Source organism: Macadamia integrifolia, chromosome 8, assembly GCF_013358625.1.
Source record: "Macadamia integrifolia cultivar HAES 741 chromosome 8, SCU_Mint_v3, whole genome shotgun sequence".
In the NCBI taxonomy this organism is placed as follows: Eukaryota; Viridiplantae; Streptophyta; class Magnoliopsida; order Proteales; family Proteaceae; genus Macadamia; species Macadamia integrifolia.
Window position 1 is genome coordinate 23,032,816 of NC_056564.1, and position 18,983 is coordinate 23,051,798.

Genomic DNA, 18,983 nt, shown 5'->3' on the forward strand with positions numbered 1-18,983 from the left:
GCAATCATACAAATTACAGATAATTGCAATTGTTAAAATTTGAGAATGTATAAAACAAACTCGAGACTTGTACACTCGCAGGCCCTTTAGCTTGGAACTTCTAAAACTTCAATTCCATGGAGTTTATCCCTATTCTGTCCAAATATTTTTCAGTATTTGATATTCCAAACATTGCTGTCACAGCTACTTCATTGGCACTTTTGGGTTCAGAACAACAGATGTTCATGCATACACTCTGCTACTATCACCAGTAATAAAATCAGGATTTTATGAAAGCATGGAAGTAACCCAGGTTGGATTTACAAAGCCCAAAATGACGCTGCAGATACTGGAAAAACAGGGGGTGCTTCCACTGGAGCTCCATGACATTATGACCAAGTTGTTTTAAGTGATAGGATTTGCTCATTTCATTGATAGATAGTCTATATCGGTACCTTAGGCCTGGGTGACCAGGGAGGAGACTCGACGGTTCAACTTTAGGAGTTCATAAGCAGTGGATCAAAATTCAAGCAAGAATCAGTAGTTCAATACACCATTTCGTTATTGCAGAAATGGTTTTTTCTTTATGGTGTTTCTGCCTGCTTTAAACCATTCACAGAAAAGGTAAAAGTGAACAAATGCACAGGGAAAGAGAGACTGCTGCTGACAAGTAGGCCCCTCATGGATGCAAACCAGATCTGGGCAGTTCTGGTTCCAAACTTTACATGTGAGGCTACTACCAGCTCCTAAGATTTTAGTATTCATGGGGAAAAGAACATATTTACACAAGAAATTGTCAATTCTGGGCATTACGACTCTAACCAGGCATAAGAAACTAGAAATCACCCATCCCCCACGAGTCAAGCAGCATTTGTTTTAGGAGCAGCAGGTGCGGGAATTGTCCCCCATTTTCTCCGGACATCCTCCAAATCCTCATCAAAGTAAAGCTCGTAGTATATGCAAATTAGATCTGTACACTACAGACCAGCCCATGTGGCCCAAGGGAAGTAGTGCTGGTAGAACAATCCCCTCTGCTTGTCATTGACCCTTGCAGTGCCCCCTATGACTGATAGCAGGCACATAGGAAGAAGCATCTGCTCAAACTCAATCACCTAAAGTGCTGATTCACCTATTAAGTTGGTGGGAAGACCAAATAGGACATGCCAGAAATCATGCACCTGGCGGGTCCGCATGGCCACATAAGCCAGTTCATCTGTGTCCATGTCTCCATGAATCTTACAGGTGGCTAGTCATCTGGGGAAATTTTCCTGGATCCCATGAAATTTGCATATGCTGCCCCAAATGTGTTTTCCGGTAGGTCCCATGCATGCCCCACCTCTGTGGATATTACATGTGGACGCTCCAAGAGTATTTCCTGCAAGAAGGAAAATTGTACAGTTTAATTTGTAATGAAGTAGAAATGGCGTATGATGGGCATGAGAAATAAACCTCCCAGCCAAGTAGCAAACCAAAAAATATTAAGGAAGAAAAGTGCCTCCAAGACCTGATGGCATATAACTTCACCAACAATTGTCTACTTCTCTTAGTCACCATCTGGCCTCAACAATTAAAAGCACAACAATGGGAAAAGGATGAATGTATGTCCTTGTCTTACGAAATAAGCATGCCTTTATTTGAAACAAAAAATCAATAGATCCCATAGGAGATTTCAAGGGCAAATAATATTAGCGAAAGAGGATAACACAAATCACGTAATCCAAGGTTAAATATCATTTCCTATGAGCTTCAATCCAAATCTACTGATGTGACCTAGAACTGATATGTTTTCCTAGTTTTTCTCGATTCATTCTCCTATCTTCCATGTTTATTTTGAAGTCTCTTTCCTTCAGTCTCTCGTAATAAAAAATTATTAACATATATTTATGAGATGTACAGCAAAAAAAAAGGCTTTAAAGTATGTAACCATTACCTTTGGTAAAGCCTTCCAACATCAGATTTTTTTTTTTTTGGGAGGGGGGTTGAATTTAACCACCTCATAATAGATATCACATGATAGAAAGGTGCGGGCAATTTATAGCTTGTCTTCAAAGAAACACCTATTCTATTCTTTTCTATTCTTTCCATATTCACCAAGAAATACCACAGAATTGATCTCCGTAACATTTTAGCTTTGAGGTTTAAATAGAGATGACACCTACTAGTAAATATAATCTTGAGTACATGTGGAGGGAACCATTCCAAGCCCACCTCAAGTTCATTCTGTCCATATCCCATCGCAAATACCCTTGAAGTCTCAAATAAAATCTTCCAGCCAGAGAATTCCATCAGATTTTTAAACCCTGATCCAATTCAATCTTTGGACTCTTTGGTGGACCACTACTTTTTTCTAAAACAATAACAATGGGATACATTGGATGGTTGGGATCATCTAATCAAACAAGGTTTTTGATACTCCCAGGTAGGAGTTGAAATGTGGTTTGGACCCGACCCAGATTGGACCATCCAGTCAGTAACACCCTGTTTCAGGGGTATCAGCTGGACCAGAGCAAGCCACCTGATCAACATCTCTTTTTGATGTATTGTTGGAGTTTTTACTACCATTAAGGTAATCAGTAAAGTCTCCTTCATTTCTGTTACAGTTACAATTCAATCTCCACTGCTACCTGTTGATTGTGGTGGCATCTTTACTGGCATGATCTGGTCACTGTTAATTCTCTCTCTCTACATGTCCTTTGCTCTTTCAGTGATTAAAATCCATTAATCCTTACCTAATATTCTGGATTCCAGAAGTTTCAAATTAATCTAGTGGATCAAATATGCAAAACTGACAGATCATATGGGGCTAAAACCCTAACTATGGATATTATTATACTTTTCTGTTGAGAGATTACTTCTAAAGGCCTAGTATTGAATCAAATCTAGCTCCAACAAGTTAATATTCTCTAAATTGGATTGACTTCTTTTGTTCTGACAGCATAACAGCCAGATTGACTGCTATATAGAGTGTCTCTTACTAATCTAACTCAAGTTATTTCTATTTAGCTGGATTTGTTATGAAGTATCAAATTATTTCTGTTTATCTGGATACATTCTGAAGTATCTGATATTCCTATCAATGTTCATTGCATCTGCTAGTGAATTGGTTGATGGAATACCAGTTGATTTGCTTGGTGGTCAGTCCAGAATATTGCAGACCAGACCTTTTTCTCTTATACCTAAAATATGATTCAGTGAGGGGTGGTGATTATTGAGTTGTGATCTTATGGGCCCATCACGAAAAGGAATTAACAGTTATTTACAACGCATCTTGTGTCATCACGTCAAACTGATAAAGCGGCTCAAGTTCTCGCAGGCATGAATCACACATTATTAATCCACAGTAATGCAGGCAGCTAAGTGGGTATTTCAGATTTATTGTAAGCTTTAGAGTTTAGACTACACGACTGAACACACCAGAGAAAACTACGACTTCCAAGGAGTTAATCAGATTCAAGAGTAGTACCATTAGCTTTGGGATATATCAATCAATGATACCAGAGTTCAAGGAAACAAACTAAGTGAATTGCCACAACTGCCATCCCCATGGCAGTCCCAGTACAGTTAATCATTTCGTGAGTAGATTCATCAAAAGGAGAAATGGGGATGGAGTTAAGACATAGTGATGCGGATCCGGATTCCAAGGGCCGAAATCGGATCGCTTATGGCCCACAAAAATGACCAAAATCTCAAATTTAATGGTTGAAGGGTATTCTTGTAATTTCAGAAACAAGCAGGGCCTTAGAAATAATTATAAGGTAGATGGGGTAGTTCTAGAACTAAAACTTTAATACAAAGGCTTATTCTGAATTTTACCAAAGAGAAAAGGGGTTATGGAATATAACTTTTGGGAACAAGGGCTTAATTGTAATAACAGCAAAAATTCTTTTAAAATAAAAGAAACCTGTTCTTCTTCTTCTTCTTGTCCTGAGAACCAGAAACCAGCGGACAGAAAAAAAATTCCGATCGGTAGAACTCCTTCGATAGGGCTTGGTTGGACCTGAAATTCGAAACGAAGCTTCTCAGGATAAGGCTCTATTGATCCCACAAGATAAGCACTTGGATCTGCAGGTTGGAAGGCTGCAGTAGGAACTTGTAATAGAACCTGGCGGTAGCTTAGGGTTCAGCCCTGTCGCAGGTTTGTTTTCTCACAGCAGAGAAAGGTTTTTGGTCTAAGATTTAAGGGTTGGAGTCGCCTACAAGGCAGCTTCCTTCGACCCAAACCTCTGATTCAGTCGGTCACAGGACAGGGGTCAGCCAGCTTCTTGTTGATGTCGATTTTAACGCCCAGCAGAGATGTAGAACAGTAACCAATGAACATAACAAGGTAATAAAAGTGGGAGATAAGAGGTAGAGATGACAGGAAGAAGAAAAGAAAAGAGAAAGATGAAGAAAGAAGTTCAAAGTAGGAGGGGGAACTACGCAAGGCTCGCAACAGCCACAGACTCATCCATTAATTCCAACATTCAATTCTTTCATTCAAAACTGAAATTTCTCCATGAGTACATGTCCAATATAAAGGAAAAATTGGGCAATTAATGGCAACTTACTTGAAAATAGAAACTAATCTATATAGCAACTAAATAAAAATCAAATCTAAATTAAAATACTATCAAACTAATTTCTAAACCAAAAAAAGGAAAGTAAATAGTAAAATTCTCAAATCAAAGAGATCCCTTCCATCGCCCAACTGCATCAGCTCTCCCGGTCTTAAAAGAACTCGACTCCGTCGAGTTAGGTCGTGCTCCTAAGATTCCCTCGTAAATCGCTCGCCGATGAGGTGGCACATAGCTCGAAATAGAAAATGGGAACATAACACCAAGAGGAGGGTGAGTAGGTTGACGTGTCACTGGACCTGGGGTCAGTCGGTGACGTGGCATGTCTGATAATGCATGTGGCCTCATTAAGTACGTACGACCTCCTTGTTTCACCTTTATAGTGTTCCGTGCGCCATCATAGAGAATGCCTGCATGTCGCTGCCAAGGTCGCCCTAGAAGAATGTCACAGTGTGCCAATGAGGTGACCAAACAGGTGACATGGTACTGTAACGGCCCAAACTGTAGGTGTACTCGAACAACTGCAGTGGCCTCTTCTCGAGCTGTGGGTCCAAAACCTCGCACATGAATCTTCTTGAAAAGCTGCTTTTGTGGAAGGTTGTGTGCTCGAACAAATTCAGCAGATATGAAGTTTGCTTCTGCCCCAGTATCAACAACTGCATGAACATCAGTATGGTCGGAGCCGTGCAGGAGAGTACCCTTCTGTCTGAAGAGAGGAGCTTTATCAACTAGTCTATTCGAAAAGGATGAAAGGCTAGCTGAATGAGCTTCTACATCCTCATCTTCATCATCGACAATATCATCGTCCTCGAGCGGATAAGGATATAAATGAGATTCATCTTCACTCTTCTCTGTCGGCTGCTTCTCTGCAACGTTCACAGAACGAGTCCTGTTGGGACACTTGTTGGAATAGTGACCCTTCTCGCCACAACTATGGCATATGATATTCTTCACCCCAACACTATCCTTGTTGAACTCTGACCTTTTCTCTTCAACTCTGCGAGCTTCAGGCTTCTTTTCCTCCATACGCGGTGGAGGTCTATAAACTGAAGAAGTCTTGAGCATACCCTTCCAATAAATGGACTTCTCTTCAGCTGTCTTGGCATGAGCCGCTGCCACATCAACAGACCTGAAATCAGTGTTAGCCAACTCAAGTCGAATCTCAGTACTTAACCCACTGATATATCGCATCACCCGTTGCTGGTCTGTTTCCTGAAGCCGACACCTTGAAGACAGTTTGTGGAATTCGAGGGTGTAAGAATCCACATCTTTGTTCCCTTGTTGCAAGTTAAGTAATTTATGGAACATTACCTTTTCATAATTAAGGGGAACAAATTTTTCAGTCAGGATCTGCTTCATGACCTCCCAATTGATAACGGGTCCAAGTCTTCTGACAAACCTTGCATGTAGTACATCATCCCACCATGAACATGCATACCCAATAAACTTGGTGATGATGAGTTCACACTTTTTCACGTCTGGAAGAGTCTTATACGCAAAAATTCTCTCCACTTTGGTAAGCCAGTCAAGAAATTCCTCAGGTCCCTTTTCACCACTGAACTCGGGAACCTCCACTTTGATGCCATAATCTCTGTCAGAAAATTGTCGGGTAACATCCTGGGGAACAACTGGATCAGGATGCTGCCTCTGAGGTGTGTCTTCGATCCGTAAAGTGTTGAGCTGAGGGGGTAATGTAGAGGATCCTTCTTCAGCTCGCTTGTCGGACCTCCTCATAAAGGCAATCATCTCTTCCATAAACTTATCAAACTTGGCTTCAGTCCTCTCAAGCCTAGCATCAGTATTCTGTTGGTTCTCGGCTAACTCACGATATAATTTGTGCAACTCAGCATTGGTGATGTGACTTGCCATGGTTAGGAAATTGCAGGAAAATTTGCTCTGATACCACTTGATGCGGATCCGGATTCCAAGGGCCGAAATCGGATCGCTTATGGCCCACAAGAATGACCAAAATCTCAAATTTAATGGTTGAAGGGTATTCTTGTAATTTCAGAAACAAGCAGGGCCTTAGAAATAATTATAAGGTAGATGGGGTAGTTCTAGAACTAAAACTTTAGTACAAAGGCTTATTCTGAATTTTACCAAAGAGAAAAGGGGTTATGGAATATAACTTTTGGGAACAAGGGCTTAATTGTAATAACAGCAAAAATTCTTTTAAAATAAAAGAAACCTGTTCTTCTTCTTCTTCTTGTCGTGAGAACCAGAAACCAGCGGACAGAAAAAAAATTCCGATCGGTAGAACTCCTTCGATAGGGCTTGGTTGGACCTGAAATTCGAAACGAAGCTTCTCAGGATAAGGCTCTATTGATCCCACAAGATAAGCACTTGGATCTGCAGGTTGGAAGGCTGCAGTAGGAACCTGTAATAGAACCTGGCGGTAGCTTAGGGTTCAGCCCTGTCGCAGGTTTGTTTTCTCACAGCAGAGAAAGGTTTTTGGTCTAAGATTTAAGGGTTGGAGTCGCCTACAAGGCAGCTTCCTTCGACCCAAACCTCTGATTCAGTCGGTCACAGGACAGGGGTCAGCCAGCTTCTTGTTGATGTCGGTTTTAACGCCCAGCAGAGATGTAGAACAGTAACCAATGAACATAACAAGGTAATAAAAGTGGGAGATAAGAGGTAGAGATGACAGGAAGAAGAAAAGAAAAGAGAAAGATGAAGAAAGAAGTTCAAAGTAGGAGGGGGAAATACGCAAGGCTCGCAACAGCCACAGACTCATCCATTAATTCCAACATTCAATTCTTTTATTCAAAACTGAAATTTCTCCATGAGTACATGTCCAATATAAAGGAAAAATTGGACAATTAATGGCAACTTACTTGAAAATAGAAACTAATCTATATAGCAACTAAATAAAAATCAAATCTAAATTAAAATACTATCAAACTAATTTCTAAACCAAAAAAAGGAAAGTAAATAGTAAAATTCTCAAATCAAAGAGATCCCTTCCATCGCCCAACTGCATCAATGCCGACACGTATCGGCCTATGCGATATGTATAATTGTACTTGGTCTAATATTTAAAAAAGAGTAAGCATCAAACAGGTGCTGTGTTTTATATAGAAATGATTACCTAGATCTTCAATTATTAACCTCACACATCTTGGATAGTCTGTACTTTGAAAATATTTCCATATCCCAATTTTCTCGCAAGTTTAATTCGGAGCTTGTTGCAAGAGAGTTGTTCATTATTACATTCTTCTTCATACATTATTCCCTCAGCTGACATGATTTTATAATTTTGTAAAAACTAAATTAACAAGTGCTTTAGTATCATACTTGACTTGATACAACTCCTGTGAGCCTATCAACTCATAAACCCCAAATTGTAAAACATATAATGTTATCTTCCAAGTAAGTATCGGGTTCTGATACTTTTAATTTATTTTTTTGTAAAGATTCTAGCTTTTCCTAATCATTCAATAGTATAATTATAAAAAAGGAGCAACCCAGTTTACAAGGCTCCTGCTACTGCAGGGTCTGGGAGGGCAAATGTACCCCACCAGGTAATGTCTGTAGGCAGGGAATGCCATTTCTATTATCTTCTCATCATATATCTGTTAAACCCACCAGGTTTTTAGTTGTGGCCAACGTAGTTACATAGGTTCTCATTCGTTTCTTCTCTTCTCTGAGATCATATCGTATCTACTAGTATGTGATTTTTCCTGACTTACGACCCTGATGTTTTAACTGTTAACATTTATGCAGCTGAGGATTGGTTAAAACCTAGTGTAATATTGGAGGCATTTCAAGCAAGGGCTGCTAGGATGTCTGTTGCCTGTGCTGAAAATCTAAGCAAATTTTCAATCCCAGAAGAAGGTAGGTTTTTTCCTTCCCATTCTACAAATGAAATTTAAAATTTTCAACTACCGTAAGTCATAGTAACATGTGCCAGACCCCCTCCGCCCCACCCAAAAAAAAAAAAAAAAGGGTTGGTAAATGTATCCTAGGAAGAAAGTTTAAATTATCATATTTATCTTGTTTACTATGATTTACCATATATATTATATTGATGTACCACAGTTTTTTAGTGCATTATTTTGACGATTCACTCTTTTATATACAAAATTATTTGTAAAAACATATCCCATGGTAAGTGAAAGAAAAGGAATGTTTTCATCAAATCAAGTTTAGTGCAAAAAAAAATTCTTCTACCTGTCTTTGTCATCCAGGTGTGAGTGTGTGACACATAGAGGATCTTAAAGATTACTATGGAATGGTTCCTTCTAAAACCAAAGATGGTGATAGATAAGTGGTTTGTATGTTTTTGTTGGCCTAATCGGCTACTTCTATGACCTACGACCTACATATGTTCATTGGGATGCCACCCTCTTATTAACCTGCATCATGTGTGGAACATTTAGGAGAATAGGTTCTTTCTGTCTAAAATGCAAGTTGTGGCAGTATTTAAGTATTTTTTTCTCTTACATGTATTTTAATATTTTATCAGGCTTTGCACAACTCTCTGCTGATTTGCTAGAGGTAGCTATCGCTCACTGTCAGTTGATTGTTGTAACAAAGTAAGCTTCTTCCTTTTCTCTTTTGTTATATTCCTTACTTGATTGAGAAACCTTGAACAACGCATGCTTCAATTCTTGTTTCGTTTTGACTGCGTTTGTTTAGATTTGTTGAAAACCAATACAAAATTGTATTAGGATTAGAAAGGGGGGGTTATATTTTATTGATATGCTAATACAAAAAAGGTTGGAAAATAGCTTATAATTCAGGTTGTTGATTTACCAAATTATTGATGGTATCTTGTTCATGGGTACTCTTGGCACCCATGAAGGACTCCACCCCCATCATATGGCTGGACTTATATCCATTACTCTATCATGTTAGATGTTCTTATTATTCATGTCAAATTATTAAAAAAAAAAATATATATATATATATATATATAAAATAACATTGATAATAATACATAATAATTATTTTCCTGTAAATTATTTTACGGTGAGGACAGGTTTAAGAAATGTTTGTTAGGGAATAACTTGTCATTGTATTCTTTCAGATTCATTGAGAAGTTGCAACAAGACATACCAGGGAAGGGGGTGAAGGTACAGCTGGAGGCACTGTGTAATATTTATGCCCTGTCACTGCTTCATAAGTGCCAGGGGGATTTCCTTTCGACTGGATGCATCAGCCCCAAGCAAGCATCTCTTGTAAATGGGCAGCTTAGATCTTTGTACTCTCAGGTTAGTACCATATCGATTCCAGTTATGTACCATCTCAATAGTACAGGCTGGCACTACTGATGCAGTCTTAACAAATACTATTTGGTTAAACTAACAAAACTGCCTTTTCTTTTGAAAGGTTCGTCCAAATGCCATTGCCTTGGTTGATGCATTTAACTATACTGACCATTACCTTGGCTCTGCTCTTGGACGTTATGATGGAAATGTGTATCCTAAACTGTATGAGGAAGCTTGGAAAGAACCGCTCAATGATAGTGTTGTTCCAGATGGTTACCATGAGTACATTAGGCCCCTGCTGAAGCAGCAACTCCGGACAGCAAGACTCTGATTCCCAAAAAATATTCTTTATGGGATTAGTTACATTATCTTTTTTTACTGCTGCGAATAAGAGCTTTAGGAGCAACCCCACACTCCAACCCAGTGGCATTTTGTTGGACTTGAGATGCAGTGAACTTGCAACAAACAAACCATTATCTGCGATTCTGTAGTATAGCACCATAGCTCTAATCATCTGTAATATGGGATTGACCGATATTTCCTTTGCAGAATTGAAGGGAAATGTTTTATTCCTTTATATATGATTTGGAGGTTTACTAGCTGCTGTATTATTATACTGAATGTTTTTTTTGGAAAAATGTTTTTCTACTGAATGAAATTACTCTTTTTATTAATTGACTTGTTCAGTAATTAATTCATTATGAAATTTACCATACTCTTATTACCAAGCTGACAGCACAATGGATCATGGTGATGAGCTTTACCGCCGGAAATGTGCCAACATCTATGAACTCGATGGCTTCTTTGTGTGTGGGGGGGAGATGGCATTGAGGGTCGTGAAGTGTATCCCTTTATTTTTGCGTAGGATGATCATGTGTTAGAACTTAGAAGGTCACTTGTGAGCTTACGGTATTTTGTTTGCCTTAATCAAATGGTTGGGATTGTCAGAAGGCTGCTGCTCGCATGGAAGTATCAGACCCCGTTTACAAAATCAAATTGGTGGCTCAGGTCACTGTCCAAGGAGGGTAGGGTTTACATGTGATACCCCTACCTGGGAGATCTTTGATGCCCAAAAGCCAACTTGATCGATTGCAATATTTGATCAATCAATCGTTTTGTTTGGGAGTCAATTAACTATCCTCTGGCTGCCGCCGATGGGCTTTGGTGTCTTGCAATGGGCATTGGGAAGGAACAGTGGGGAGAGCATTATCGACTTGGTACGACTGGGTTGTGAGTGATTTTGACTCTATATGGGTGCACTTTTCTTTCACCCATATGGTGGAGGTACTCTAATGGATCCAAAACCCTAAATAGCCTACTACAGTACAAAGGTCCCTTTCAAGCAGTTCCGATGCATTAGAAAATGGGAAGAAAGAGAAAAGGCAAACATTGACCAATAACCTCCATGATCAACTGCAGAATAATACTTTGAGGTATTTACAGAGAGAAGTGAATCTGGTATGAACAGAACTAAAGCAAAGATTGACTGCATTTGGTAGTCATCTAGAAAAGTTCTGTTTTATGAGAACCAAAAAATGAAATAAAGCATTTGGTGTCAACTTGGTGTTTTTTCGTTTTTTTGAAAAAAAAATGGAGAATGCTAGAAACGCAAAATGATTTAGAACAACAAAAGCTTGTTCCATCATTTCGGTTTTGTTCTAAATACAAAAAAAAGTGAACAACTAAGGTAATCGTTCCTGAAATAGGTTCACCAAACACAAATTTTTTTTTTTTTTTTTTTTTTAAACGGTATTTTTACACAAACTGAAAATTTTGTTTTTTTACATGAAACGGTGTTTCTGGAACTGAATAACTACCAAATGCAGCCTAATAAATATATAATTGAAGAAAAACCTGTTCAGTGTAGTTTTTTCATTAATCAGAGAAGACTTGAAATTAGAAAGAAACAAAATAACGATGGACTTAATAAGAGATATCACTGATGAGAGAAACATAATTTGATTGGCATGAACAGCTAGAACTCAAGTCATCTGCATCCCTTTTGATTATCCAATATAGGGACCCATTCAAGAACAGAGCTTTCGAGGAAGAGTAATTGCGAAACCAGCCTTGTTTGGTCACCGGAATATCTAAATTTCTGCATGAACTTTCACCCAATGTGACAATCTCACCCACCAATTTTTATTCCTTGTACCAAAATCGTATCACTTTATATTTTTTTGGCTTCAATCACAGCCAAAACCAATCCTAGGAACGAAGCCTAGAACGAAATGAAATAAGCCCATCTGCAAGATTTGACCCAGGCAAACACAAGCACTCGCCTGTAATTGGGTTAAGATGGAGATGGAATTAAAACGATGCATTGAAGCCGTACAAACCAATCCATTGCAAGAACCAACTAGATAAGTCCATTATCCCACAAATACTCAACTTGAATTTCTCTACCAGCCACTAGATTAGTCCTGGTATATATGCTTTCTAGTGTCAAGGATTTATACTAAAATAAGGGTATACCCAGTGCACGAGGCTCCGCATAGGCCTTACCATGAGAATATGAAGAGGTTGTTTCGATTGCTTGACCACCAAGCTGCAACATTCATATCTTTGACTATAGAACCCTTTAAAAAAAGGTCGGGTCCTGATTTTTTATCTTTCATATCTTGTACCAATTCGATTACTATCCTTACCCCAAGTGGATCCCCCTTCCCTACAGATAACAACGCCACCCCATCTCATACTAGTATCCAAAATGGGTGGGGTTGGGTGGTTACTTGCAAGGGAGAGGAATCATATTCCTGAACATGTGCGAACAACTCCCTTTTGCTTCGTATTTGCAACTAAATGATGTGATCTGAAATCCCTGACACCTGCCCCACCTCGACCCGTCTCCACACATGGAGGCACCATTACATAGGTAAAGTAGCCATGGAGTGAAATTAGGCCAAAGGATTTTGTGAAATTTTGACTCATAGTAGAATATGGTCACTTATTTGCACTTCTTTCCCTACAGAACCATGGTCATCCAATTCTTATCATGTGGGCCTTGGTCTCACCCTATTTCAAATTTGCATGTTGGTGGGAAACATAAGGTTCAAATTAAACAATTAATAAGCTACTGATCACACAATCAGATACTAATTGGTTGGAGCTATATATGTAGTTCCCAGACTTTGGAATATGTTCCTTGGATGCCCTATTCAACTGTTAGATTGGCTTATACATGTAAGCTCCTCTGAGTTAAACTGGAAGAAATTATGCATGCCAGTGTACATCTTTGTGGATTTCCTTTGTTTGAAAGTGTCATTGAAGAAAAACCTGTTATATGTTGTTCTTTCATTAATCAGAAAGACTTGATAAAATAAGAAAGAAACAAAACAAAGATTGACTATTAAGATATCACTGATGAGGGAAACAATGCTGTGCATGAGCAGAACTAGAAAGAAAAAAAACAGAGACTGCAGTATCACTTGAGGGAAACAAAGCTTGGTATGAACAGAAATGGTTCAACCATTAGTGGAACACTCGAATTCTTCTCTGTGAAACACATCTTCCTTGTCGAACGCCCCCATCTTCGAAGCTTCAGTAGCAAAGTTCCATCGCCGAGCAAAACATACAGCCTACCATATGCCTGATGATAAGAAATATCATCATAGGAAGAACACTGTTCCAAAGAGAACCCCATATCTATGCTGCCCACAGTTCTCCATTTCTTTAATATCACCACACTGAAATACATTTGGCATTGACCATACTTCTCAATGGCCATAGCCAAAGAACCATTGATGTTTATTAATTGTAATAATTCATATCTTGCTTCAGAAAGTGGAGGACTAGGCAAGTCTAAAGTGCAGAACTTTTCACTGCAAATATCAAATGCAAGAATGAATTCATCACCTCTCCTGGACTTGACTGCTTCCCTTTTGATTATCCAATATAGGAACCCATTCAAGACAGCTCCACCCGGTTATTGCCAAACCATCCTCCATTCATCACTGGAGTATCTAAATTTCTCCATGAGCTTTCACCGCAAGTGATGATCTCACCTGCAAATTTTCCTCCATGGTACCAAAATCGGATCACTTTATATTTTTTGGCTGCATGATCATATCCAAAACCAATCCTAGGAACTGTCCTAGGACCAAAGGAAATGAACCCATCTGCAAGATTTGATTCAGGCAAACACAAGCTCTCCCCTGTAATTGGATTATAGATGAAGATTGAATCAAAATTTCGGTCTGGAGCCATACAGACCAATCCATTGCAAGAACCAACAAGATCAAGCCTATTATCCAGCAAATACTCTACTTGAATTTCTCTACCCCTCCAATCACCTTCTTCAATCCCATCTACCACTAACAAGCTCCTCCTATCCGACAATCCTGTGTCTAGTGCAATGATGACAGGAGATGGTGGTATGTGCATCAGTCTCCTCAGGTGCAAGTCAATGAATTCAGGGTCTCGTATCAATTTGTTCCAGAGCTTACATACACTCCTTAATCGAATGACAGTATTGGTAGAAAGTCTTGAAAAGATGTCGAAGATGATGTCAAGATCCAAATCTGCTAGTTTGGTACTTCCTCCATTGCTACATTCGCTCCCCATCCTAGCTTGCTTGCTTAAGTTAAAATGCTTCTCCATCTCCCTACTCAGACTCAATCCGAATTCCAAAAGATGGGGTTGAAGAAGGTGATTGAGGGCTGGAATATTGCACCCAGAACTAGGAACAAAGAAGTAAGATAATAAGAGGAAGGGGCTGAGAGTTCAAAACGCAGGGGACTCTTTCCAGATAAAGAAAGAATGGTTTGATTACATTAAAAAATGGGGGTAAAAAAAAAGAATCCTAATTGAAGCAGGACAAATACAAAATCCTAACTGAGGAAGGACTGAAAACTAAACCCCAAATAGGTGGGTGGCAGTGGAGCTACTAGTACAGTACAGTCTACAAAGGTCAATTTCAACCGTTCTGATGGATGAGAAAATGGGAAGAAAGGGAAAAAGCGAACAACGACAAAAAACCACTATACAACTGCAGAATCCATGCAGGAAGCAAGTTTTGAGGGAAGGTTCATGCAGTTCAAACAAATTGCAGAACCAATTATCCATAAATTAATTGGGTCTCCAACACGATTGAACCCTCTGAATCCATGCTGCCCTGATCCTATACTGTTCATTTGGAAGTCAATAAGCTGTTTAAATGGGTGTTTTTCTTTGTGTAGCTCTAACCCAGGGCGGGCACTTCCTAGGAAATCCTTTTATCTCAGGGCGTAGCAATAGCCATGGAGAGTCAGCATTACTTTTACGCCTACTGAGCAACAAGAATCCGTTGTTAGAGAACTTGCACCTCAAGCAGCAACGATGGTGAAGGCGATCAGAGTTTATGAGCTCGGCGGACCAGAGGCAATCTCTCTCTCTCTCTCGTTTATACTCTATTAAGTTTACAATTTTTGGATGGTTCCTCGTGAGCCCATCTTTAAATCCGTTTTTCTGGACTGATTATGTCAACCATATCCACTCTTTCTGGTTTGATGACCTTCATGTTGTCTGGATTGACCATTCAGTAGTAGACCTAGTTTTGAGATTGCTTCGTACAATGTCATCTGCCTCATTGATCCCTCAAATGTGAGTGTATCTAATTCTGTCAATTCTTGTGCTCACTTGTTAGTTGAAGTGAAACCAATTTATACAGAAATGTTCTAATGCAGGTATGGAGGCAGTTGGAGTGGTGACAGCTGTTGGCCCTGGAATAACTGACAGGAAAGTTGGGGATGTCGTTGCTTATGCTGGTTTACCAGTGGGCTCATACAGTGAAGAACAGATTCTTCCTGCCAATGTAGCATTGCCTGTTCCACCTTCTATAGACCCCATTGTTGCAGCATCTATCATGCTTAAGGGTATGACGGCTCAGTTCCTTGTCCGACGGTGTTTCCAGGTTGGTTCTGTTCATTTGGCAGTTTTTGATGAACTTACAGTTTCCATATTAGATTAACCCTTCTCATGATTTGTGAAACCAATGCATAATGGGTTGATCCTATGTTTTCAGATGGAAGCTAAAAATTCAATGGGACCCAAGATTTTTCACATAATATCATATTGAATTGACAACACCAATATGTGAACATCATAATCTAGAGATACTGGCAAAGAACATAATAATGTGATCTCTCATTGAAAAATCAAATTTATGCGACTTACACCTCCCCCCCCCCCCCCCCCAACCCAAATACATATATTTAGATTCTGATAATATGACTTAATTATACTGGTAATGCAGGTCGAATCTGGACACAAGGTACTTATTCATGCAGCAGCTGGTGGTGTTGCTTCTCTACTGTGCCAATGGGCTAATGCACTGGGTGCCACTGTCATTGGAACTGTGTCAACTGAAGAAAAGGCAGCTCAAGCCAAGGAAGATGGATGCCACTATGTCATAAATTACAAAAAAGAGGATTTTGTTGAAGCTGTCAAGAAGATAACACCAGAAGGAGTTCATGTTGTCTATGATTCTGTGGGGAAGGATACATTCCAGGTATCTGCTATCTTGTTAATTTCTTCTCTATTTGGATTATTAAGGCCCTGTTTGTTCCAGGTAAAAACCATGCAGAGGGAAAGTATGAAGTATTTACCCAAAAAAAAACCTTCTTTTGATTGATTTTACTTGGATTTTTATGTTTCACATGATTTTTCCCCTTTTATTTTTTTTTTGGAGGGGGTGGGGGGTGTGTGGAGGGGGTGTTGTGGCGGGGTGAGGAGTAATCCTATTAAGCAGAGGACTCTTGGATAAAATACCATGTAGCAGACTTGGATGGAAACAAATGGGTCCATGTGACAGAAACTGGTCAAAACTGAGTTCATGGTTTCAGAAAATTACACGAATGCCATTAGTTGCCTTGTTTGTTTTGAACAGAAACCTATGAGATGGTTTGCGTATTATATATGATGGATGCAAGCATCCAAGTTTGCCACATGGCAAGTAATTATGGATACCAACATTTTAGGAGTCCTCCAATTAATCAGACCTCTCATATATATGAGTGTATGCATTTTGTATTCCACCATTACTTCAAATTGCACATTGTCATACTATATAAAAAGGTGCTAATGTTCCAACAGATTATGTCTTGGATACTGAAAGTCTAATAATAATCAATCTTTCAGAATGAAACCTTAATTTATATAGCTCATATAGTATTTTATATCTGAGAGTTTTGATGCGTCAATAAATCATCTATTCCAAACAATTTGAACCGTCAGTTGATTCAGTGATTTAATAAAAAGGACAAGGCTGGTAGCTCAGTTGGCAAAGACCAACACCTCACAATAAAAAGGACATGAGTCCAACTCTCCTTGGGTCCTACCCATAAAAAAAAATGTTAAGTTGGGATAAGGCTGAGTTTGTTGTTGCCATAAATACGAAAGGAATTTTTGTAACCTTAATTTTTTACCCTTTTGGTATACTGCACTTTTTTTTTTTCCAATGAGGGCAAGTACTATCATTATACATGTATCCTCGAAAAATGTGTAAGACAATGACAACTTTTATAATGATATAATGATAAGTCATTTCCCAATTATTTTTGAAAACCCTTTTATTCCCCAAACTTAAAGAAATTTTGGGAATAAGACAAGGACAATTAAACGGAGGTGTCAAGTTCTTTATACATGTATAGAGGTTTCATTTAGACACTCTCAATACTAAATCATTAATCGTACCTGATGTTTACTCATCAGACTAATTGGACTGTTGGATTGGATGATTAGAATGTCGGTCTTCTAGCCAAATTTTGACATATGGTCTGGTATCTAAAACATTGTGCCTAACTAAGTGTTAGAATTGGTTCAAAGCAAGGAGGTGTTGATAGCCACCATATTCTGTAGATCTTTAGATAAATAATGATAAAGTAATTTCCCTTTGTTCGATTTTATTGTGACTATAGCATCTTTTGTTAAAGACAGTAATTACAGTTTATGAACAGTATCAGATAACCTGTCTTATAGGATGTTGGTTTTATTTGGTAACTGCTGTTATCCAGGGATCATTGGCATGCTTAAGGAGTCGGGGATACATGGTGAGCATTGGGCAGGCATCGGGTGCACCAGACCCAGTTCCATTGTCAGATCTTGCTGCAAAATCCTTGTTCTTGATGAGGGGTTCACTCTTCCAGTACACTGAAACCCGGGAAGAACTGCTTAAAACTGTTGAAGATGTATTTGCTAATGTGCTGTCAGGTGTCCTACATGTCCGTGTCAACGACAAATATCCTTTGGCACAGGCAGCACAGGCTCATGCAGACCTTGAGAGCCGGAAGACATCTGGTTCTGTAGTGTTGATACCTGATGGTGCAGAACTGTAAATCATACAAATACAAACATTTCTGGGTTTGCGGATATGAAATGAAAACAAGGAATAAGAGAAGCTTATATAGATCTTTTTGAGTGCTTTGATAGGAAATTGGGGTAGAGTCTGGTTTTCAGCCAAATGTAATTGCAAATACCCCCATTTTCTTTTGTATTAAAAACAGGCACTTGCCAAATAAACCTCTGTTCAATTTCTTTGAAAATTTCTATATACTCCTAAACAAATGATGCAGGTTAATTATTTGGTTTTTGATCGGATTGTTATTGTGTGGCTATGTGAAAGTTCTGGAGACCGATCTGGTTATAAAGTTTGTGACTCCCACACATTTACAGTTGAGCGTAACTGCTGTAGCATAAGTAGTTTTTGAAGGATTTTGATCTGAAAGAACATGTTAAGTTTGTCTCGAATTCTTGACCCGTTTTGAAGATTGACCCGATCCGACATATTTTGGTAGTGACCCGAATGGAAAGTTTTTTGAGATCTGTGATGGAATCAGAGGGGCATCAGCCCCAAGCAAGCATCTTTTGTGAATGTGCAGCTTAGATATTTGTACCCTCAGGTTGGTACCATATCGATTCCAGCTATGTACCATCTCTGTAGTAAGTGCTGGTACTACTGATGCTGTCTTAACAAGCACCATTGTTTAAACTAACAATCCTGCCTTTTCTTTTGATAGGTTCATCCAAATGCCATTACCTTGGTTGATGCATTTAATTATACTGACCATTACCTTGGCTCTGATCTTAGACATTATGATGGAAATGTTTATCCTAAACTCTACAAGGAAGCTTGGAAAGGACCACTCAATGACTGTTTTTCCAGATGGTTACCATGAGTACTTTAGGCCCCTGCTGAAGCAACAACTCCGAACAGCAAGATTGTGATTCCCAAATTACATTCTTTGTGGGATTAGTTACATTATCA

The 18,983-nt window shown here is 39.0% G+C and overlaps 3 protein-coding genes and 1 pseudogene across 3 annotated transcripts; 2 read left to right on the plus strand and 2 right to left on the minus strand.

The window, feature by feature from the left end:
* Nucleotides 1-520: 520 nt before the first annotated feature.
* On the minus strand, nt 521-1,363 carry LOC122085921 (annotated as a pseudogene).
* Nucleotides 1,364-8,209: 6,846 nt separating this feature from the next.
* LOC122086810 (peroxisomal acyl-coenzyme A oxidase 1-like) lies at nt 8,210-10,416 on the plus strand (the record flags this gene model as incomplete). Its single annotated transcript, XM_042655763.1, has 4 exons — nt 8,210-8,366; nt 8,998-9,067; nt 9,562-9,745; nt 9,864-10,416. Coding segments are annotated over 4 exons (621 nt in total), but the record flags the coding sequence as incomplete, so codon positions are not given.
* A 2,750-nt stretch (nt 10,417-13,166) lies between these two features.
* On the minus strand, nt 13,167-14,341 carry LOC122086811 (putative F-box protein At3g20705). The gene is made up of 2 exons (XM_042655764.1): nt 13,680-14,341; nt 13,167-13,563 (listed from the first exon to the last, which is right to left on the minus strand). Exons 1-2 carry the CDS (start codon nt 14,339-14,341, stop codon nt 13,167-13,169), a joined length of 1,059 nt encoding a protein of 352 aa, XP_042511698.1.
* A 1,058-nt stretch (nt 14,342-15,399) lies between these two features.
* LOC122085623 (2-haloacrylate reductase-like) lies at nt 15,400-18,151 on the plus strand. Its single transcript, XM_042654112.1, has 3 exons — nt 15,400-15,632; nt 15,975-16,229; nt 17,734-18,151. The coding sequence occupies exons 1-3, from the start codon at nt 15,408-15,410 to the stop codon at nt 18,052-18,054; spliced, it is 801 nt and encodes a 266-aa protein (XP_042510046.1). The 5' UTR covers nt 15,400-15,407; the 3' UTR covers nt 18,055-18,151.
* Nucleotides 18,152-18,983: the final 832 nt, after the last annotated feature.